Source organism: Ahaetulla prasina, chromosome 8 (assembly GCF_028640845.1).
Source record: "Ahaetulla prasina isolate Xishuangbanna chromosome 8, ASM2864084v1, whole genome shotgun sequence".
NCBI classification, from domain to species: Eukaryota; Metazoa; Chordata; class Lepidosauria; order Squamata; family Colubridae; genus Ahaetulla; species Ahaetulla prasina.
The window spans coordinates 70,002,176-70,026,216 of record NC_080546.1 but is presented as its reverse complement, the minus strand read 5'-3'; the positions used below and the strand labels follow the sequence as shown (position 1 = coordinate 70,026,216).

At 37.7% G+C, this 24,041-nt stretch overlaps 1 protein-coding gene across 11 annotated transcripts in view; it reads right to left on the bottom strand.

The window, feature by feature from the left end:
• The window catches only part of GLRB (glycine receptor beta), a 44,101-nt gene that overhangs the window by 6,788 nt on the left and 13,272 nt on the right, over positions 1-24,041 (bottom strand). For 4 of the 11 annotated variants that reach the window (XM_058193661.1, XM_058193663.1, XM_058193662.1 and 1 more), the window contains exons 3-9: positions 19,268-19,374; positions 18,648-18,715; positions 10,968-11,197; positions 10,370-10,452; positions 7,893-8,033; positions 3,464-3,616; positions 1,219-1,511 (exon numbers count right to left, since the gene is read on the bottom strand). In XM_058193661.1, the coding sequence (XP_058049644.1) occupies positions 1,219-1,511; positions 3,464-3,616; positions 7,893-8,033; positions 10,370-10,452; positions 10,968-11,197; positions 18,648-18,715; positions 19,268-19,374 (1,075 nt within the window). Of the gene's footprint in view, positions 1-1,218; positions 2,131-3,207; positions 3,617-7,892; positions 8,034-10,369; positions 10,453-10,967; positions 11,198-18,647; positions 18,716-19,262; positions 19,375-24,041 lie in introns of those variants that run through there. The other 7 variants (XR_009156389.1, XR_009156388.1, XM_058193666.1 and 4 more) reach the window with 7 other exon arrangements.

The window sequence follows — 24,041 nt, the reverse complement described above, 5'->3', positions numbered from 1 at the left end:
ATAAGTTTCTGTATTTCAGAAATAAAATATATTTATATTTTTAAATTAAAATGCACCATTAAATAATGGATCTATCAGTTCAATTCAGAAAAGCATGTTACACATATATTTTGTAGGAGAAATATTATACATTATGATGCTGATGATCCCATAAAGCATCACTAGAGGGTGTTAGATAATTAATTTTTTCTAGCTAAGCATGGAATAGGTTATTTTCTTAAAAATTCAAATGATATCTAAACTACATATTTTCCTGATTATCAGCCAAAACTAAGCAATTGTAATTTTTGTATCTAAATATTTTCTTAATATTGCATCTAATTTTACATAGTTTTCCTAATAATTAGCAATAGTGTATAATTTAATTTACTAATAGAATGCCAGTTGGATGACTTTGGAGCAGTCTCTCTCAGCCCAACACACCTCACAGTGTTGTTGTTGTAGGATAAATTTGTTGTATATATTCACCCTCTTGGGATGTTTGCAAAAATAATAAACACAGGATAAAAATAGAATAAAATAAAAAGTACATTCACTTAATGAAGGTACATAATTTCCATTTCCATTTCTGAAATACACCATTATTCTGAATATCCTATCCTTCCCATCAGTGGTGAAATCCAATTTTTTTTACTACCAGTTCTGTGGGCATGGCGGGCGTGGCAGGGGAAGGATACTGCAAAATCTCCATTTCCTCCCCACTCCAGGGTGAAGGATGCTGCAAAATCTCCATTCCCACCCCACTCCAGGGGAAGGATATTTCAAAATCTCCATTCCCACCTCACTCTGGGGCCAGCCAGAGGTGGTATTTGCCGGTTCTCTGAACTGCTCAAAATTTCTGCTACTGGTTCTCCAGAACCTGTCAGAACCTGCTGGATTTCACCCCTGCTTCCCATCCTTCAATTAATGGTAAATTTAAAAAGACACATGACCATGTGTCATGTGTTGACCACCATTATAGGGGCTCATAAAATCTGGTTTTATTTCAAAGTAATTTTATTTAGCCAAGGGCCTCCACTTATATACTGGACTAAATTCCATCACCCTCAGCTAGCAGATCCGCTAGTAGATCTTTAGAAAATAAGAGTTATAGCTGATCCCTAAGGGTAGGAATGCTGCTTATATAAAATCTTCAGTCTACCATATATTTGATATCAACCATTACACTGAAAAAGATCAGAACTGAAGTTGGAATATTTAACAACATACCACACTTACCTGTAAAGTACTGATGTGCACTGGAGTGCCTGTGCCATTCACAGTATTCTTTTTAGCTGCATTTCCACCTTTCCCTTCTGCTTGTTCTGCCTTAGCAATTTTTGCTTTTTCAGCTTCAATTCGCTTTGGATTATTCAGCATGACTTGGACCACTGCATACTCAACCAATGAAGCAAATCCAAAAAGAAGGCATGCAATCAGCCACACATCTAAGGCCTTCACATAAGACACTTTGGGGAGTTCAGCAGCAAGGGTAGTACATTCTGATGCCAAGTTGAGCACTGAAAAAATGCCTAAGAGAAATAAAAATCCAACAATATACTATGTAATTGCAATGTTGTTGTACTGCTAACCATTTTCCACTTTGCTAACCTTAAAATGTTTTTGCTGCACTTTCTAAATGATGATATTTCCTCAAAGGAAATAGAAGTTGTTGATGTACCACATGTGTTGTAGAGATGAATATGAATGTATAGGGTGAATTATGGAACTGATTAAATAACTTGATACATAATCATTTTAAGTACATATATAACACTAACAGCTGGAAATGGTTTGTCTTGGTTACTAGCAACTCTATTTATCATGACATATGTTGTTTGGCGGATATTTTTTCTTAACATAAATTTGCAAACTGTCAATCAAATGGAATTCTAGGATATCATAAAATATGGAATAACTTGGCAACTGAGTGTCAGACAGCCTTCCCTGTTCTAGTAGCATCATTTCTTGGGACATACTAGCTCAGGGGTCTCCAACCGTGGCAACTTTAAGCCAGGCGGATATGAACTCCCAGAATTCCAGCTCTGCTGGCTGGGGAATTCTGGGAGTTGAAGTCCACCAGGCTTAAAGTTGCCAAGGCTGGAGACGCCTGTACTAGTTAGCATTTCTGCAAACAGCAGTCCAACATATCTGAAGAACATAAGAATGCAGCTGGTTTCCATTTATCTTCAATTGAGAGTGAAAAATTCAATCTCACAATGATGGAAAGAATCAGATCACATATTTCAAATCAGGTCTAACTTTTGACTTACCATCTATCTATTATCTGTCTGTCTGTCTACCTAATCTCCTAAATAGTTGAAGCACTAGCAGCTTTCCTTTGAAATCAAAGTATAGTAATATCAGAAAAAGCCAAAATATGCTATGATTAAACTGGATTTTATTTTCTTTCTGAAAGAAGAATTAGCTAAATTGAAAATAGCTGACTGCAAAGATGGCCAATGTAAAAATAGTATTAGCTCTGGTTCTCATATATGAAAACTAAATGCACTAAGATTTATTTCTTTGGAATACTGTTCCAAGACTTTACAAACCGATCAAGAAATGTTAAAATCTGTTTTCAGCAGAAGATCCATTGTCTAATTTTTTTTCTTTTGAAGGGTCATTTATCTTACATTGCTATAGGAAGCTGCCATGAGGAACTAAAGTAATTGTAGATGTTCTACTATCTACATTTTATATTAAGTACCATTGCCAGCCCTATTATCAGGTATCTGGCAGTGATTTATAGTCATAACATAATCCATTAAGGTTACTTGCCTTGCATAATTTTGCTCACTATCATGAAATAAAATAATAAAATAATGCGAGTTGAGAATGAGATGGTCAATATTTTCACGTGCTCCTGCATTTTGCCTTCTTTCCCAGTGAGTCAGCAGTGCTATTATTTACCTAGAGCTATTTGATAAGTGGAACTATGTTGTTTGGAAGAACTCAAAAGGCAACTTGCTTTTTTCAAGATCACCTTTAGCTAGGGTTAGATCTGTTTTCTAACACATAATTAGAGAAAATAAAAATGAGGAAAAGTTCTCTGTAAGTCTCATGAAACATTCTATTTGTATATCGTTCTATTCAATAATTTTGAAAGCCCATAATTATATAGAATCATATCTTGTAGAAACAACTATTTTTCTGGTTCTTTGGGTATCAATAATCCATTATTCCACTCCCAGACAAAACTTATATCCCTTTCAGTTTTCTACTCACTGTTGCACTCAAATACGTCCCTGGTGATATAATGAGTAGATACAGGAACAATTTGCTTAAAGGCTAGAGTTCTTGTCTTTTAAAAAGTGGAGGCAACAAATATGGAACTGAAAAAGAGAAGATTGGAATGACAGTGAAGAACATGCTATGAGAACACAGTTGCTTTCAGTATCCATGATATGTCTTGCTACTGAGGCAACTGCAAATGGATATGTGACATTAAGTAGTGCTGACAGTATCAGAAACATATTATTACCCAATGGTACTCTTGCAGCACTTGCATCAGGATTGATCCAGAATGATAGCCATGAAAGCACAACAATTAGCAGTGTAGGAGCATAGACACCCATCATGTAAAAGCCAACTTGTCTTCTCAGAGTGAAGATCACTTCTACACATGTGTAATAGCCTTTGGAGAAAACAACAACACAAAGCTCTAAATGCTTTAGCAAGTTAAATCACTTGGTTTTACTGATGCATGTCACTTTAACTGATTTTGTATTTTAATTTACCTGAAGCTTTAACCGATTCTGATCCTATTCTAATTAAGCTTAGTTTTTGAAAAAGAAGTCCTGGCAGCCCAAACTCCAGCTAACTAGCATTTAACTGAAAGTGTGAATAAAAGTGTGACCTCAGTTATCAGGCTCCATTTTGGGACTACAATGCAAGTAAGAGCAACAGAAAGTCATTCAACTTTTGATATGCCAGTTGATGCTTTGGTTCTAAGGTAAAAGGTTGAGGCCTAATTGGCCAGACATACTTTGACAGAAATGAGTGCACCGCAAATATAATGTTTTGCATTGTGCACAGCAACCAAAGGCTTGCCAGCTAGTAAATTTTCCAGGGAGAAAGAAAGAACACTTATACTACTATAAGAGTAAAATTAAAAAAGGAGAAAGGCTGATGGTAGCAAGGCATGAGTGAGTGAAACATTTTGACTCTCCAACAACAATAAAAAACAAACAGAAGGAATGAAATACAGCAGTGCCATAGTTGAGCCAATATTTCTTAAAATATGTTTTCTGAAAAAAATTGCCAATACAAAATATATAATTAGTTTTTTTCTCAACTCACTACAACTAATTGCAGTAGATGATCCTTATGCAGTAGATGTTTATGTATTGTACATGTGTGTGTCTTCCCATTGTTCACTCCAACAATTGTCTGAAATAAAAATGGTATCTAGTTGTGGAAGACAAAGATATGGTAAGGTATCAGCTCTGTCTTGGCTTGGCTTGGAGTCTCATAGGCATCCTGCCATCAAAAGAAGAAAGGGGGATGGATGAAAAGGGAAAAGAGGGGGGGGGGAAGGATGAAAGGGCAACAAAGCTTTGCGTGTATGTGATAGGAAATAGGGAGGGGAGGATAACAGGTGGTAAGGACCAGGGCAGCCAGATCCTAGCAGATTACCACCCCCACCCCCACCCCGAACATCTCAGACATCCCAAAATCCTTGGTGATCTTAGGTTGGCTGCTAACAGTCACGATGGGAAGGGATGGGCTGGAAACAAACCTACATCTATTTTTGCATCTAGCAAGTGCAGTATATTTCAGAGTTGGCTTAGCTTTAGTGGAACCAACATCCTTAATAAAAGAATCCTTTGCTTTAACCAAATGGAGTTGAAGGCTTTTCTTTCCTAAAGGATTGGATTGGTTCGCCATCACGGGTCTAAAGGATCAGCTCTGCATTTGTGGTCAACCCAAAGAGGAAACTGCTTCTACTGCGGGGACTGTGCAAACAATGTCGGCTCAAGAGAGCAACAGGAAGAAATCAAGGCCTGGGGGGAAGCATCCTTGAAATGTCCTCCTGGAGGGATACATCTATCCGGATGGCTGGGAGAGGATGACCCACCAAGACCCTGATGGTCCCTTGGAGTTGGGAAACAACTCAACAGTTGGCAACAGCCCTGGGAGTAAAGTTCAACAGAGACCCAAGTAATTGGGATTCTTCCTGGCACATTTGGGCATACATGCAAAAATATGGTCCAGAGATAGCCATTGAATAGCTAAGGTGTGGTGCATGACCATGGCATTAGAGAGGGCCGCAGCTGAATGGATGCCTCCACAACGATTATGCCCCGGAACTGAACGATTATGCCCCGGAACTGAAAAACTTTGACTACTTCATGGTTGCACTTTAGAAGTGCTTTGAAGACCCTCTAGACCCCTGATAGCGAACCAATGGCATGTGTGCCACAGGTGGGCACATGAGCATTGCCCTAGGTCAGCTCCAGCACACATGCACGCGCCAGCCAGCTGATTTTCGGGCCTTCCGGGCCAACCAGAAGCCAGGAAATGTACCGTTTCCAGCCTCCGGAGGGCTCTGAGAAGGTGGGGGAGGCCGTTTTCACCGTTCCCAGGCTCCAAGAAAGCCTCTGGAGCCTGGGGAGGGTGAAAAACAGGCCTTCTGGGCCCACTGGAAATCGGGAAATGGGTCATTTCCAGCCTACGGGGGAGTGGGGGAGGGAGAAAATGGCCAACCAGAAGTCGGGAAACATACTGTTTCCAGCCTCCAGAGGACTTCCAGGGGAGGCCGTTTTCGCCATCCCCAAGCTCCAAGAAAGCGTTTGGAGCCTGGGGAGAGTGAAAAACAGGCCTTCTGGGCCCACTGGAAGTTAGGTAATGGGCAATTTCCAGCCTCCGGAGGGCCTCCGGGAGGGGAGGCCATTTTCGCCCTCCCCAGGCCTCCAAGAAATCCTCTTGAGCCTGGGGACGGTGAAAAACGGGCCTTCTGGGCCCACCGGTAACCTTTTGGCTATCACGTGCCAAAAACAGGGGGCACATGGGGTGGTCGCTCCTGATCCAAACACCAGCCGAGCTGTGGATGATGAAGATGCTCCCCTGAAAAGAAAGAGACTCCAAAACTGGTGTCACGTGAGCACAGCCCACCCTGACGATCCGCTGGCTGCTTCAGATGTGGGAAGGAGGGACACAGAACTGTTGACTGCCAAGCTGCCCTCCCCTCTCTTTTTCCTTTTGTAGGACTAACATCTCTGTCAAGAAGGGAAGAATGTTAGCTCTGCCTGGCTAGCTTCGGGGCTCAAAGGCATCCTGCCATCAAAAGAAGAAGGGGGGGCAAGATGAAAGGGGGAAGAAGGGGGCAAGTATGAAAGGGGGAAGGATGAAAGGTCAATAAAGCTTTGTGTGTATGTGATAGGAAATAGGGAGGGGGAGATGAGAGGTGATAAGGACCAGAGCAACCAGATACTTCCAGCATCCCATGGCCAGGCACCCTGAGAAATATGCAGTTTACCCACACACATCTTAGAGTTCCCAAAACATCTTGGCAATCTCTGGTTGGCTGGAAGTGGATTGGTCACGGGAGCAGGGATGGTCTGGAGGCAAACCTACATCTATTTTTGCATCTAGGAACTGGCTTGACTTTATTACAACCAACATCTTTAGTAAAAGAATACTTTGCTTTAACCAAATGGAGTCAAAGTCTTTTCTTTCATAAAGGATCAGGCTGGAGCAGGTCTGACATAAGGAAAAAATAAGGACACTACACTATTGTTACGATGAATTCAATTGCTGAAAAAATTAACTCCTATTTCACATGAAGTTGTTGAGTATCTTCTTGTACTAAATTACTGAGGCTGTAAGGTACAAGTCTAAAGATTCCAGACCTTCTTTCCCAGGAGTGCTGTAAGTCTTCCTACTCTGGTCCTGCTTCCTCCTTCAGGAGGTTCAGTAGTTATAGATGCCACTGTCCTAGTTTTAATTTGTCTAACCGTAACACTTAATAAAATTATTATTAAAAAATGCACTGTTACCAATAAAACTAAATGGACATATCCATTCTATTACCGGGAATTAAATTAGACTCAAATATATTTTATATTTTGTACATTTTAAATTATCAGTGTATGCTCTGCATCTCTGGCTTTGCAACATTAAATTTGCTTTATGCTAAATTATATATAGTAGTTGTTAAACATACAATTAAACAAAGTGAACTGACTTAGCTAAAAGATCTTAACAAACAATAATTTTATACATCCATATGCTATCTACCTTTAAAAAAAAAATAAGATAAATAAAGCATCTATCTTTTATGTTTAAAAATAATTGATTTTACTTTCATTATGTGCTCTTATAAATCTTTACAGCCAAAATATTTTCCCATTAAATATTAACCATTTCTTCATTTTGTTTCTCTGCCCTAGAGCAGGGCTGTCTAACTCACATTGCCATGGCGGTGTCACGTGATGTATTGGGACTTTTTTCCCCTTCGCTAAACTGGGTAGGGTACAGTCAGCACGTGACGCATCTGGCCCGCAGGCCAGGAGTTTGACATCCAGCTCCTAGAGGCTGACGCCATTAACTGAATTATTATGATTAATGAATTGATGAGATATTGTTGTGACTGTGAATCAACACATTTCTCTTACAAACATACAATATCTCTTCATATTGACTAGGATGGTAATTTGTATGTCTCATAAAACTAGAATGGTATTAATTATCAAGACCTATTAGTACAGAACACAAAAAAGCATTATCTATAATTTTTTATTTAAAACAGATATTATAAATCAGATTTCCTGAATCAAGTTTTCCTGCAAAAGCAACATTAGACAAAATCAGTTCATTTACTTAATAACCTCTTCCTTTCATGTTAGGATAAATGAATAAATCATCACTTAATATAATGATTGGAAAAATAAACTGATTAAAATATATACCAGTCCCTTTGTAGTATTTGGTACAGTTGCCATATTCAATATCTTCTTTTTTAATATCAAACTGGGGCAAAGCAATTTTCTCCAGTTGAACAGGATCACCAGATTGCCAGATAAATCGTAAATCATCAGTAGTGTAACCAACTGCATGTTTTGGATAGGAAAAGAAGATGATGATGTTAATGTGGTTAAAAAGTAATAAATGCAATAATTACAAACAAACATGCTTTTCTTTTACCATGTCTAAGAATCTGACAGATTAATTATTACAAAGTGTTTATTATACTGATCATATCTCATTAGTACAGAAGTGCATTTTACAAATTTTCATTGTTTCCATAAACACTTCTAGAAAGTTCTGAGTGATAACTTAAAGAACCTGAAAGTAGATTGTCTGAAGCAGTATAAGTCTCCGGTCCATATGCCAAAGTAATAAATTTCTAATTTTAAAGGTGTTTCTGAACCTTCCTTTAGATATTATTTCTTTATTGGACAGATTTTCTCCACTATGGCATACTACTTTTGAAAGTTTCTATCACAACTTGGACTGGAATTCATGTGGGTTGGTGTGGTGTCACAAATAGATTTTTTTTCTTACATGTTTTCCTGCCAGCAGCATGTCAATCAGATCCCATGCTCATTAAAACATAACTGCATTTGTGTCTTGGATAAACTAGAATTATGGTTGCCCATCCACTCTTCCCAAGTTAAGATTAGTAGATTTTCTATTGATTTCTACTGATATTAAACACTTTGACTGAGGTAAATTCAAGAAATAAAGAAGAAAAAGAAGTGATGACTGAAAACCAGAAGTAGCAAATGACTCTTTAGTTATGGCTTTGATAAACTTGAGTCTGGGACAAATGACTGAGGAATATGTGAAGTTGGCAGGCTCAGATACCTCCCTTAAGGAAATATATAATTATGACAGCCTTTGATACTGAATTTGTATCTTCCTCAAGTTATTCATTAAATATTATTGTTGATTATAAACATTTTATTTAGTATGTTTTAAAATGTTGTTCTAATTATTGACATCTGCATTTTCTTATTATTTAGCTATTTCCAGGCAATTGTTTTATTTAAGTGTATTCAATGTTTCAGTGTTTAAAAGGAAAATGTATATTCCAAGGAAATAATAGCATCTATGAAAAATTCAAGATTTTCAAGATTCAACAAAAAATTGTTAAAATATATGATGTGATGGACATCTGGGCACAGGGGAAGGGACTTTGACTTTTTTTGGGGTGGAGAAAACCCGGAAGCTTTCAGATTCTGGTTTTCCCAGATGTGCCAATATGACATCTCTAATAAAGTGGAACTTTGAGGAACTTCTAGTCTCAGAGTCTTCTTTCATTGGGAGTGTTACTTGGAACCCTGACACTATCATTTGTTCAACCCCACTGTAACTTCAGTCTCTGAACAAATGTAGGTCAAAAATTGCCTGTACATAAATATGGAAAGCAACAGAAGAATCAGTAAAGGCTCTAACCAAATATGGAGAATGTCATAGCAGACAGCATAATGGTAAAGGTTAATCTACTGTACATACTAATACCAAAGAACATATTGTGCAAATTATTGCACAATATTCTTAATTTAACACACTGACAAATAATGCTTATGATCATGCTACATGTTCAAGCTTAGAAAAGGCCAAAGAATGTGAAACATTACTGCTAATACAGTACACATATATAGTATGACATACGAAGAATACCAAAAGGAAGTGAGTATTTTATCATTGATTATAGAAAGGCATTTGATTATGTTGATCATGTCAAGCTTTGGAATGTGCTTAGAAAAAATGGAAATGTCATTGTGCTGTAAATATTGAAGTAAATTAAGGAATATGCCACAAACTAGTATTTGATATAGTAGCCATGAAAGCCTTCAAATACCATGACGTGCCTGTATCTAAGACAGAATTGTACAGGTAATAGTTTCCCTGTGATACATTTTGAAAGTGAAGGTTGAGCTTTAAAGAAGCAGGATAGAAACAGCATTTGATACTTCTGTGTATTCCTGAGAATATATGGCTAGCCAAAGAAACAAAGGTATGATCAAATGAATCAACCCAGAATTCTCCTTCAAGGCATAAGTTATCATATTTCAGACCTATTGCACAAATATTTACTCTAGAGAATTCTATAATCCTGGGAAAGATGGAAGGAAAGCGAAAAGGCACCAAGGCGGAGTCAAGTGAATTACAGGAGTGATGAGTGCACTATTGGAAGATCTGAAGATCTATCGTTGTACTGAACATGCATATTCAAATATTACGCATAAGAGTTAGATGATAGATAGATAGATAGATAGATAGATAGATAGATAGATAGATAGATAGATAGATAGATAGATAGACAGACAGATGATAGATAGATAGATAGATAGATAGATAGATAGATAGATAGATAGATAGATAGATAGATAGATAAATGATGGGTGGATGTAAAATATGTAAAATGTAATTTACATACAGCTCTCCAACTGCATTTTGCAACGCTGTGTATCCATAGGAAATAAAGTTAAATCCAATGGGCATGACAGAGTAACAGATAATCTGGAAATATAAAGTGAAATTTGAAAGCAATTCAAATGTGCTACAAGTTAGAAAGACAAAATTTAAAATTTAAATACATACAGTATACTGTATATAAGCACAAGAAGTTATATTTAATATCCACACTTGCACTCCTTTTCTTATTTGCATTTTTTAAATAATTCTTTGATCTGTTTTATTAAATACATAAACAAATAACAGAAAAATACTTCTCTAGGAATAAGAAGCAGTTACACTATGTACATACATTATATGTACATGTGCTTAAACTAGCAATTATATTGCATTTCATTTTGATTTTGTGGCTTGCAAGAGGCATGATGATTATTCAGCTTTTTGAATAATCACTTTATTTTTAACTAATCACTTTCTGAACTAGCACTCTAACTTGAGTTCCAATAAAGCAATCCAACTGTATAGCACCTTGTTTACTTATGATAACATTATTTAAAACAAAAATTCTAGTTATGGAGTTTCCTTACAACTATTCATAAGCAGTAGAATATATAAAGTACCTCATGCTGACTAGGACATCTCCATCACGGAATATAAATAGGAGAATATTTTCTTGAGTGACATCATGGAAGTTAGCATTCTTTTCATTTGCAAAGAACAGATCAGGCTTCCACAGACATTTAAACATGGTAGGATCCACTGTTAGTGAGTCAGATCCTTTCCAGTCAGTAGGCAATTTAAGCCGAGGATCATTCCATTTCTGTCTTAAGAAGATGTTCACTCTGTAATCCTGTTTGAAATATATTAAGCATATTAACTTTTACATTTATTGAATTAATATCTTAACATCTAAAGCAGATAATCAATATATTCAGTTGACAGAAATGTTAGCAAAACTTGCAAAGCTTAAATCAAGAAACTATTTTCATAATCTATATATGGATTCACTTCATGGTGAGATAGATAGCAAGCAAATTTAAGAAATAATAATAATCAATAGCATATGTCTATTGCATTCATTCATACAGTCATTCAAAAGATTTGTATAAATTTTATGCCGCATCACTCTTTTAGATTCAGCCTCACACTGCCCAAGTGCTTGCAAGATAATGTATTTCTAAAGCCATGCATTTCTAAAGCCCTGTTTGAATTTTAAGCATAGTTTGAAGGGAATCAGTTGGAAACCAAAAAATAAATGGGCAAGGTTAGGATAAAAGATGAATGTCATTTAACACATATAGAGTAAATATAGATTATACTGTTACTGTCCATATACTGCATCATTTAACACATAGAGTAGATAGCCATTATACTGTTCTTATATTGCAACATAATTCAAAACTTAGAAAAGAAGAGAATATAAGCCGAAGGAACTAAGATAGAATATAGAATATAGAATAGAATAGAATAGAATATTTTTATTTATAGACCGCCCTTCTCCCGAAGGACTCAGGGCGGTGTACAGCCAAGAATAAAATACAGGAAAAACAACAATACAAAACTAAGAACAACCCTTAAAAAAACCTATTTGATATGGCTACTTATAGATAAAATATTACCCTCTAAAATTTACAAAAAATTTAAAACCCATAAAATCAATTTGATAATTTAAAATTTAAGCGAGTCCAGCAAGACGAAATAAGTAGGTTTTAAGTTCGCGGCGGAAGGTCCTAAGGTCAGGTATTTGTCGGAGTCCAGGGGGAAGCTCGTTCCATAGGGTAGGAGCCCCCACAGAGAAGGCCCTCCCACTGGGGGCCGCCAGCCGACATTGCTTGGCTGACGGCACCTTGAGGAGCCCCTCTCTGTGAGAGCGCACCGGTCGTTGGGAGATAGACGTTGGCAGTAGACAGTCCCGTAGGTATCCCGGTCCTAAGCCATGAAGCGCTTTAAAGGTAGTAACTAACACCTTGAAGCGCACCCGGAAGACAACAGGCAGCCAATGCAGTCTGCGCAGGATAGGTGTTACATGGGAGCTCCGAACCGCTCCCTCAATAACCCGCGCAGCCGCATTCTGAACTAACTGGAGTCTCCGGGTGCTCTTCAAGGGGAGCCCCATGTAGAGAGCATTGCAATAGTCCAGGCGAGAGGTAACAAGAGCATGAGTGACCGTGCATAGGGCATCCCGGTCCAGGAAGATGTAAAATAAGACAATGTTAAAGGAAATATACTGGGATATTTGGACAGAGAAAATGATGGACTAACAAATCTTCATGTGAGAGGATGTTGGTGAAGCAAAGACTGGAAGCCAAGTGGAATTCTGAGCCACTGGAGCTTCAGACAAGAAATCATGAAATTACACAGGTGTGCTTCAGCAAGCAGAGCCTTGTGAAAAAATCAGCAGGAGGGATCCTGCAGGTGACTTGCAGGTAGAGTGCTGGGAGAAGAAATAATCAAGCTCATAGCCTCTAGTGGAGCCTGCTTAAAAGCCACTGGGTTTGGATAGTGCACTTTCTATTGCATATTGGAACCAAGATTTAAAGTTACAGAGCATATTAAGCCACGCGGTGAGTGAATTTTCAACCCATGGGCAAATTTAAAGTAAAAATTAAAGAAACAATTAAATTGATTTTTAAAAAAGTACAAGCAAAACCTTGTACAAAGGTTTGGACTAATAAAGTTTAAAATGACAGTTAAAATTGGAACATTGTTTATTTTAAAGTACTTATGGGTTAATTAATTAACATACCTCCACTGGAAAGATTATTTAAATTTGCTGTAGAAGGCAATAGGATGACTTTGCTAAATGAAGAATAAGGGAACATGGAAACTACAACAGACTGCGTGACTATAAAAATTATGATACACAATGAACCCTCTTTTACTTTTTATGTCCATTTCTTGGATTATAAAGTAAACAAAGAAAAATGGCCACTACCAGAAAAAAGAGCAAAATTGCAAAAGACAGAAGAGGATCATTTACAGGGAATTAACAGAAAAGGGTATTCTGCCACAGATTTTACGAAGGATGTCTGAACAATTGGGGAAGAATGTCATAGCATCAATAACTGCAGCAGTAACTGAGTCAATTAAAATAGAACTGCAACAGTTGATAACAAAGTATAATAAAGCTACATTTCTCGAGGGATTTATCGAAAAACCTATAGAATCCTCCTATGAAAATTATATTTCTTGGGAGATTAGACTGGAGTAATTTGCCCAGAAAAACACAGAACCTCTACAAAATGAATTAAATTAACCCAAAGGATACTGAAAATATTTTTGAAATGATGGATAAATTTGAATTTCTAGACACATGGAGACAGAAAATGATGTTGTCAAAGAATATATACTTTTTTGAAAGACATAGATCTTTTTCTAAAAATAATTTGCAAACAGAGTTATAAGCTTAAAAGGGTTGGGCGTGCTTTGCTGGGGGGAATAAACGAATATTGTTGAAATGTAAATATCAGCATTCAGTTAGGGGAGATAATATTTGTGTGTGTTTGTGTCTTTTAAAATGACTTTTTAAATGTTGTTTATTTGTTTATTTGTTTTTTTCCTTTTTGAGAAATATTTTTAAATAAAGATTAAAAAGTTGAGTCCAATTTCATGTTTATCTTTTACTTACATAAAAATATTTCATAAAATAAATATGAAATTGACATCAATGGCATACAAGGAAAACCAGATGAAAATGTTTCATAGATGGCATCTTCCACCAGCTAGAATAGCAAAGTTGTTCCCTAGTAACTCACCAAAATGCTGGAAATGTAAGAGTAACTATGGAACATACTACCATCTCTGGTGGACCTGCCCAGTGGCAAAGCAATTTTGGGCCAAAATTTAAAAGTGGTTGGAGGAGATAACATAGAAATCAATAAACGGAGAGCCAGAGCAATTTCTACAAGGGATTCCCACAGAAAACTACACAAAGGAAACACAATATCTAATATTACACATACTAAATGCAGCCCACATAGTCTATGCGCAAAATTGGAAGAAGGGGAACCCACCAACAGAAGAAGACTTAATTAAAAAAATTTTAGAATGCGCAGAAATGAATAAACTAACAAAAGAACTCAAGAAGAAAGATGATACAGAATATTACAAAACATGGTGTAGATGGTATGTTTGGTTGGAAAATAGGAAAAATGAGAAAGAGGAATAAAGGAGAAAGGAAGATCAAGGTAAAATGTAGACAAAATAAAGGAAGATAGATAGTAAAAGTAGATTAAGACAAAGTTAAAATATGTGTGAATAGTAAGAAAGGACCACTTCGAATGTGCTGAAAAAAAAGTGATATGTATATAAATGTTGTATGTTTGTGTCTTGTTTTAATGTGTTTAAAATATTTTTTTTTGCAAAAAATAATAAAAATCTTTCATAAAAATTATATTTCAAAAAAAGAAAAATGTATATTAAATCTAGTTTACACCAACACTGTTATTTACTTATTTAAATAATTTATATGGCTAACATCTCACAAGGCAACATCTCACAATAGAAGAATTAAAACAACAGCTAAAAATGCTGACTTATGATGCCTGAGGTAAACAATAAATCCCAATCAGAAAAACAACATCATGACCAGAGTTTGACAAATCTCCTAGCCCAAATGTGTGGAAAAATAACACACTTTGTGAAAAGCTATCAAGGTGAGGGTCATCTGGATCTCTCGGGTGCCATATATAAGGCTCCAATAAGAGATCATAATTTGATAGAAGGGTCTGGGAATATGCTGTCTCTATTTAAAGTGACAGGCCACACAAAAACAATGGGATGTAAGTGGTCCTGCAAATAGCCTGCTTCTTTGCACCAAGAACTCAGCCTACTTTATCTGGGATGACAGGTTTGAACTCTTACTAGATAACTGGGCCAGACCCTTCCGTAGGCAATACTAAAAGACCTCTATAGCTGAATTTGACCTCCAAATTTGATTAACTTTATCAGACAGTTGACTAGAATAGTTTTCAAGGTGGGCCTGGTATTTTTGCAACCCCTCCTTAGTCAGAAGAGACCATGTTATCCCAAAGAGGGCTAGGAAGCAAGGAAACTGGTTTACAAGCAACTGCCTCTTCTGATCCCTGCAGCCCAACTTCACAAACAAGACTTCACATCTGGCAATCTTCAAAGCAGTTTTGAAAACCATTAGAGTTTGCTAAAGATTAATTACAATTAGCAAAGCATTCTTCTAGGCCTGGGTCAATGGATAATGCCATATGCAAAGCTGTTTGGGCACATTTCCAAGAGAGAAACTGCCCTCCAGATTTTAGTAATAAAAACAAGGGAAACATCTCATCTACTATTATATCATGGATGCGAGTTTTATTATAGGCTGACTATATATAAATCAACAACAATAGAAGCCAGGGTCTCTGGAATCCTGGATACCAGGACTTGGGTTGAGTATACTTTTTCTTACATTTCTCTTCGCAAATCACACTTCAATATCTCAGTTACTTCACTCACTGCTGTTCCCCATGCCGTCTTCCACGCATCATACACCACCATTCTCCTGCTATGCCCTCCCATGCACTACCGCATGTCCACCTCCCCAAAAGCTCCGCACCAACACCGTTCACCTGTCATGCCTCCCATAGCCCCACAGCCCCTGTGATCGTCTATTGGCAATTGCATGCTGCCCCCGCAGCACCATGGCTTCTGCCTGCCACCTGATTGGCTAATGGCTATTTGTTCCATGGAGCGAAATGCCCGAGACAAATGGTGTCTTGGCGAATAGGCCAGGCCAAAGGGCAGAGGGCTGGAGGCCAAATGGCCAGGGAGAATGGCTGGGAGAGGGCCAGTGGAGGAGGAAAGCTGACTGTAAATGGGCTGAAGCGGGAGACTGGAGTCAAAGCAGGGTCAAGGGTGGGAGCCTGAAGATCCCAGACCCTCTCTGTATAGCTATAGATCAATCCATAAAGCTATGATAGCCTTAGGACAAAATTTTTAAAAAATTAAATAAACACTTAGAAAAAAAAATATCCTCTTATACAAATATAGTGAATATAGAGGATTCAAAGGTCATACCCTTCTTGGGACTGCTCTTTCCTTAACATTTTCTCCTGAGTAATGTTGATCCAAACTTTTAAAAATGCTGATAGTCATTTGACTCTAAACCAGGGGTGTCCAAACTACGGCCCGCGGGCCAACTGCGGCCCACGGGTCAGTTTTTATTGGCCCGCAGCAAATTTTTAAAGTATAACTGAATATGGCCCTTTTCGGCCGCCTCCCGGTGCTTGCCCGGTGGTTCGCTGCGAGGCTCGCGGCTCCTCCCCATGGGCGGGGAATAATGAAGGGAGGGGGCGGAGGAGGTGGCGAGCGGGAAAGAGGCTGCTGGCCGTGCCCGACCCCAGCAGTTCTACCCTCGCCTTCCTCGGGCCGCCTGGTGAGGCTCCTCGCGCCTCCCCATGTCGGACACGCATGGCGGCAGTGACAGCCATCGAGAAACAGGTGAGGAGGCGGCGAGCGGGAAAGAGGCTGCTGGCCGTGCCCGACCCCAGCAGTTCTACCCTCGCCTTCCTCGGGCCGCCTGGCGAGGCTCCTCGCGCCTCCACCCCTTGGGCAGGGAATAACGAAGGGAGAGGGCGGAGGAGGCGGCGGCGAGCGAGAAAGAGGCTGCTGGCCGTGCCCGACCCCAGCAGTTCTACCCTCGCCTTCCTCGGGCCGCCTGGCGAGGCTCCTCGCGCCTCCACCCCTTGGGCAGGGAATAACAAAGGGAGGGGGCGGAGGAGGCGGCGGCGAGCGAGAAAGAGGCTGCTGGCCGTGCCCGACCCCAGCAGTTCTACCCTCGCCTTCCTCAGGCCGCCTGGCGAGGCTCCTCGCGCCTCCACCCCTTGGGCAGGGAATAACGAAGGGAGTTTCAAGTTCATACCAAATACAAAAGCCAAGATCAGGGGTGTCCAAACTTGGTCTCTTTAAGACTTGTGGACTTCAATTCCCAGAGTTTTGCTGGCTGAGGGATTCTGGGAGTTGAAGTCCACAAGTCTTAAAGAGACCAAGTTTGGACACCCCTGGCCAAGATGAATGAATATGAAACATTTTCCCCCCTTAAATGAAGATGATATCCACATATTGTAAACTGCACACTTCCCTGCGCTGTCTGAAATCAAGTCTGCTTTTCCAAAGGCAGACCTTTCTGCTAAAAAGGAGAAATATGTTTCTGTAATTACATCTCTTGTGACAGAATTCAACCAGCGTTTTCAAGATTTTTCTGTCATTGAAAAACAAATCAAGCTGTTCTCGATCCCCTTCCTGGTGGATGCAGAAGAAGTGGAGGAGAGTCTGCAGTTAGAACTGATTGAAATGCAATGTGATGATTCTCTGAAGAGTCAACATCAGCTTCTCTCCTCCTGACTTCTATCAGAGTTTGGATCATGCCAAGTTTCCTCTGATGAGACGCCACGCAAAAAGAATGATGAGCCTGTTCGGCTCAACATACATATGTGAACAAACATTTTCTCTGTTAAATCAGAACAAAAGCAGACTGAGATCCAGAATGACTGATAGCCATCTCTGTGAAGTCCTTCGTGTCTCAACCACCAAACTTTCGTATACTTAAGCCTAAACTGTGCATAGGGACTACCCAGACAGCTGAAAAAAGTGATTTCTGACAGGTTCTCACACTTTTGACCAGTCCTCACACTTATGACCGGTCATCATTTATGCCTGTTGCAGCATTTTGTGCATAAGGACTACTCAGAGAGCTGAAAAACTTATTTTTGACCTGTCCTCACACTTTTGACTGGTCCTCACACCTACAACTATCTTTACATTTTGCACCCTATCTTGTAACCGTGGTGAAGAGAAGCAGTTGTGAAATGAGTGATATGGTTGTTAAAAATGCTGCAATGGGCATAAATGTGAGGATGGTCATAAGTGTGAGGACTGGTCAAAAATTACTTTTTTTAGCCCTCTGAGTAGTTTCTATGCCCATAGCCACATCCACTCAGTCACATGAGCAGTTAGCCACGCCCACCAGTCACATGGCCACCAAGCCACACCCCAAAATAAACCACGCCCACAGAACTGGTACGGAAAAAATTAGCCCCCCCCCCCTCCCCCGTTCAATGGTGTGGCCCGGGCCTTTGCTTATTTTTCTGTATTTGGCCCTCACCAAAAAAACTTTGGACACCCCTGCTCTAAACTTTCATCTGTCACACTATTTTGAGTGTTGACTATTTTAACTACATTAATTTTAATTATTTTGGTATTTTTTCTTCTAAAGTTGTTGCCCAGCAAATACTGTTATGTTTAATAAAGAAAACACTGGTTATTCAAATAAATAACTGCAATCTCACCATAGTTGTCTCTTGTATTGATCCAAAACTGTTAATGAAAATATTCACTGCTACATCCACTGGAATTCCTAAAACACATGCATAAGAATTTTTATTCTGTTTTCTCTCTTTTACCTTTCCTTTTATTTTTGTTATCTGACTCTCAAATAAAAGATTTATAAATGCAGAACAAGTAAAAAAGTAATCCTAATTTTCTATTTTTAATGAAAGTACACTCAGTTCTAGTTTATGAAGAAAATTTCAGGAAAAAGGCTGTAAAAATTATGAACAATTTATTAATTACATAGTATGACCAAATATTAGATGGACAGGTGAAAAAAATAATGATGACTAATAATGGTTAGCTCAGCTTACAATTCAGATAGATTTTTGTATATAATGGTATATTAATTTATAGTGATTGATGGCTATTTTAAGTTGTTTAAAGAAAATTCAATTTTCTAAATTATATTTAAAATACATAATCTGACATTTAGTTTATTTTCTGCTTATTGTATTTTGAAATCTAATCAATTCTTACCTACCACTGTCTAGCTAATTTACAGAAATAAATAATTAAAATGCAAATATTTAGAATAGCAAATCAATCAAATTAAAATAATTGTTATACATTACCCAACCTTTGAAATTTGGTCTTATCCTGGGATCATAACTAACCAGAAGTCTATTTAAGATGTTACTTGTAGAATTAGCAGGTACTCTTGCAAGGTCTTCAGCTGATTGCTGTCTGTTAAAAACAAAAAAAGCTTCACTTATTTTTTTATCTACACCCTTTACAGCAATAGCAATAGCACTTAGACTTATATACTATTTCATAATGCTTTACAGCACTCTCTAAGTGGTTTACAGAGTCAGCATATTGTCCCCAACAATCTGGGTCCTCATTTTACTGACCTTGGAAGGATGGAAGGCTGACAACCTTAAGCCACTCAGGATCAAACTCCTGGCAGTGGAGTCCAGAGTTAGCCTGCAATATTGCATTCTAACTACTGGGCCACCATGACTATAAGTAATTATCAATATTTTTCAATTAAGCAAAAGACTCAAAAAGATCTTTTTTTATATAGATGTCCTATCATGTATATGTAGTACATTTATATACTAGTAACTACATGAATCTGAAGTATGATACATAAAAGCATGTACAATAATAAATGAAACATGAAATTATAATGCATGAAGTAGGATACATGAAACAGTATACAATAATACAAAACAAACCTAAATTATTAAGGTTCTACATTACTTTTTGATTCTTTTAAATCTATGCATGAAGGAAGCATCAGAGTCCATAACATTAGTGCTAAGTGTCTTTACTATCCAAATATTGGCAATGTTAATATTCAAAAATTTAAAGTTAAATATCATATTTAAAAAATAATACCACAATTCTGTCACAGCTGAATAATTGTAAGAGGCAGCTCTCACAAAGTCAGAAGTAAAAAAGACTGAGACCACTTCAGTCCAGATTACCCATTACCACAGCAAGAAACAAGTAAAAGTCATTGTTTCTTGACCAGAAAAGAGAGGCTTCAGGCCTGTTAGTCCATGCAAATAGAACAAAAAATTTAACCCGCATTTTAATTAAATAAGCTTTGCATTTGATGCACCACTGCCCTAGAATTTTTAACAACCATTTCATTAGCTTTCGTACAAAAAATGTACTTATTAGAGCTTTAATATAGTTATTAACAGAAAAGCCTGATAACCTTTTACAAACACCAACTTCAGCTGAATACCATGCATTGCAGTTTGTAGACTAGAAAAAGTATGCCAAGATGGCCAGCATATACAACTGCAATTGCAATTTTAGTCTTTGACAAGTACCCAAATATAAAGCTGCATAGTCAAAAGTTCATAGATCAAAGTTACAAACATTTGCAATACTATGGAGTGATTACATACAATACAGTTGTAAGAAAATATGAACAGGGAATGTTGAAACTAGAAATAAATATATTAGTAACATTAAATATTCCTTTGAACCATTTTTCCATATCTTAGCTGATTAATCAATATATTTATGCATAAAAGAACTGAATATAACAATAGCACTTAGACTTATATATCACTTCACAGTGCTTTACAGCCCTCTCTAAGCAGTTTATAGAGTCAACATATTGTCTGGATCCTCATTTTATCGACCTTGGAAGAATGGAAGGCTGAGTCAACCTTGAGCTGGTGAGACTTGAACTGTCAAACTGCAACCAGCCGGCAGTCAGCAGAAGTAGCCTGTAGTACTGCATTCGAAGAATTGCGCCACCACACGGATTATATAACTATTTCATTTATGGCACAAATGACCAAATTTAAATTATTATAGTTTGGACATACTATAGAAGCAATTAGCACTTTTGATTTTGAAACATCGAAGCAAAATAAATAAAAAACAGAATGAAAAACAGTTTTAGCTAAAATTGTGCTGTAACAGGATGGGTATTGCAATTCTCTGCTATCATATCTCCCACAGTATTTATATTATTATAAACACTCAATGGTCATTTCAATTAGAACTAGAAAATGGCCTGTTCCTTTGTAGGAGACACTGTGGTCTCCCTGAATGGTTCTGAAATAAATTCAGCAACGTGCTCCATTGGAGCAATAGTCTACGAAGCAATTGTGAAAAGTGCAAAGGCTGTTCATTTGCAGGTGAGGAATAGGAAAATCATGAAAAATCTGCTAAATTTATAATTCACAATGCAGATTGAATTATATGTTATAATTTAGATTAACTGATCCATTCAGATTAAAATAATATTCTTGGATTCTCTTCTGTTCAGCTAATGTATATGAAGCTATAATGTTAAAGAACTGGTTTTGACAAAGGCTAACAGATCAGGATCACCACATTCCAGTTTCTTCTTTTCATAATCTAATAAAGCTCAGCCATTTATTGTAAGATTTCTAAGATCACCTGTACAAAATGAAATATAGCAAAAGGCCAATTCATATCTGTGACTAAATGGGAATAATAACATATCCTATCTTTCTCTCATACTACACTCAGGAAATTGAATAACATAGAATGATGTTTAGTATGATGAGAAATATTGCATAAGTATTTTATTAGAATTCTGTATGCCTTTGTTCTGGCGTAATCAAAACACTATTGATTTTATATCACTGGGAAGCAGAAAAATGTCTTAGATTCTTATATTCCAGATGAATTCCTTTTGAAGGAAAATTAAATATGTTATATGATTTCGTTTGTTGCTCCCTTGTCTTCAGGCAGTTAAACTTTATCTCCCATTTCCTAAATAAGCTAGCTTGTTTTTATCTATATGACCTTGGCTATAAAGAACAATTAAAAATATAAATCCTATAAAAACTCTGCCTGCTTTTTTACTTGCTCCCCTACTATGTGTTCTTCCTTTTCTCTCTCCTCTCCCTGTTTCTTTTATATTTCACTTTGTTGAATGTCAGTATATTTCAATAGGTTTAGTAAGAACTCTTTCCCCCCCCCCCCAACTGCTTCATGGAATATTAAGTATTGTTGCATTGTTCCTCCTCCTCAGTTTTTAATGTAAGAGGCATTGGTCTGTTCTGCACAATACATCAAGACTGACAAATTGGGAACATAGATTTTTTTTTCTTCTCTCTTATTTACTTTATTAATAATTTTTATCATTCGTTTATTTTGTCAATTACATATTAGATAATATATATAAGTATGAGCATGAATTGAATACATAAAATGTAAACAATTAAAGGGAACATTAGGACAGGGATGGTAGGCACGCTGGTGCTCTTATGGATGCCCCTAACAGACCTCTTAGGAATGGGTTGAGGTCAAAAGTAGACAATCTTAGGTTAAAGTTTTTGGGGTTTCGGCATGAAGCCACAGAGTCTGGTAGTGCATTCCAGGCATTAACAACTCTATTACTGAAGTCTTATTTTCTGTAATCAAATTTGGAGTGGTTCACTTTAACTTTGCATCTATTGTGTGCTTGTGTATTTTTGTGGCTAAAGCTGAAATAGTCATTGACAGGTAGGACATTGTAGCAGATGATTTTATGAGCTATGCTCAGATCATACCGAAGGCGGCGTAGCTCTAAATTTTCTAAACCCAGAATTTCAAGTCTGGTGGCAAGCAAAGTTTGTTGCAAGCAAAGGAGTGGAGGATTCTTCTTGTGAAATATTTCTGAACGTGCTCAATTGTATTGATGTCCGATATGCAGTGTAGGTTCCAGACAGATGAGCTGTATTTGAGAATTGGTCTAGCAAATATTTTGTATGCTCTGGTCAGTAGTGTAATATTGCCGGAGAAGAAGCTACGCAAGATTAGGTTTACAACTCTTAATGCCTTTTTGGCGATGTTGTTACAGTGGGCTTTGGCACTTAGATCATTTGATATGAGTACTCCAAGATCCTTGACAGAGTGAGGGTCATCTACAAGGTTATGTCCACTTAGCTTAGCTTGTATTTTGTGTTCTGATTCTTTTTGCCAATGCGTAAGACAGAGCATTTGTTGGTTGAGATTTGGAGTTGCCAATTTTTTTACCATTCCGACAAAAAGTCAAGGTCTTTTTGAAGGGTAGCAGCATTATTGGTAGTGTTAAATAGTTTAACATCATCGGTGAAGAGAACACAGTTACTTCTACAATTTTCTATATAATAGAAAGCAACCAGTATATATTGAGTTGTTGTTAATTGCGAAGTCGTGTTCGACCCATCCCCCATGGACAATGTTCCTCCAGGCCTTCCTGACCTCTACTATTCTCTGGAGTCCATTTAAGCTCATGCCTACTGCTTCAGTGACTTCATCTAGCCACCTCATTCTCTCTTGTCCCGTTCTTCTTTTTCCCTCAATCTTTCCCAGCATTAGGCTCTTCTCCAGTGAGTCCTTCCTTCTCATTAAGTGGCCAAAGTATTTCAGTTTCATCTTCAGGATCTGACCTTCTAAAGAGCAGTCAGGGTTGATCTCCTCTAGGACTGACTTGTTTGTATGCCTTGCAGTCCTTGCATTGTCAGTCAGCAAAGCAAATACTTTTGTTGTTGTTAGTTGACCCATCCCCCATGGACAATGTTCCTCCAGGCCTTCCTGTCCTCTACCATCCCCTGGAGTCCATTTAAGCTCAAGCCTACTGCTTCAGTGACTCCATCCAGCCACCTCATTCTCTGTCGTCCCGTTCTTCTTTTGCCCGCAATCTTTCCCAGCATTAGGCACTTCTCCAGCACTTCTCATTAGGTGCCCAAAGTATTCTACTTTCATCTTCAGGATCTGGCCTTTTAAAGAGCAGTCAGGGTTGATCTCCTCTAGGACTGACCGGTTAATTAATTAATTAATTAATTAATTATTTATTATTTATTTATTTATTTATTTATTTATTTATTTATTTATTTATTTATTTATTTATTTATTTATTTATTTATTTATTTATTTATTTATTTATT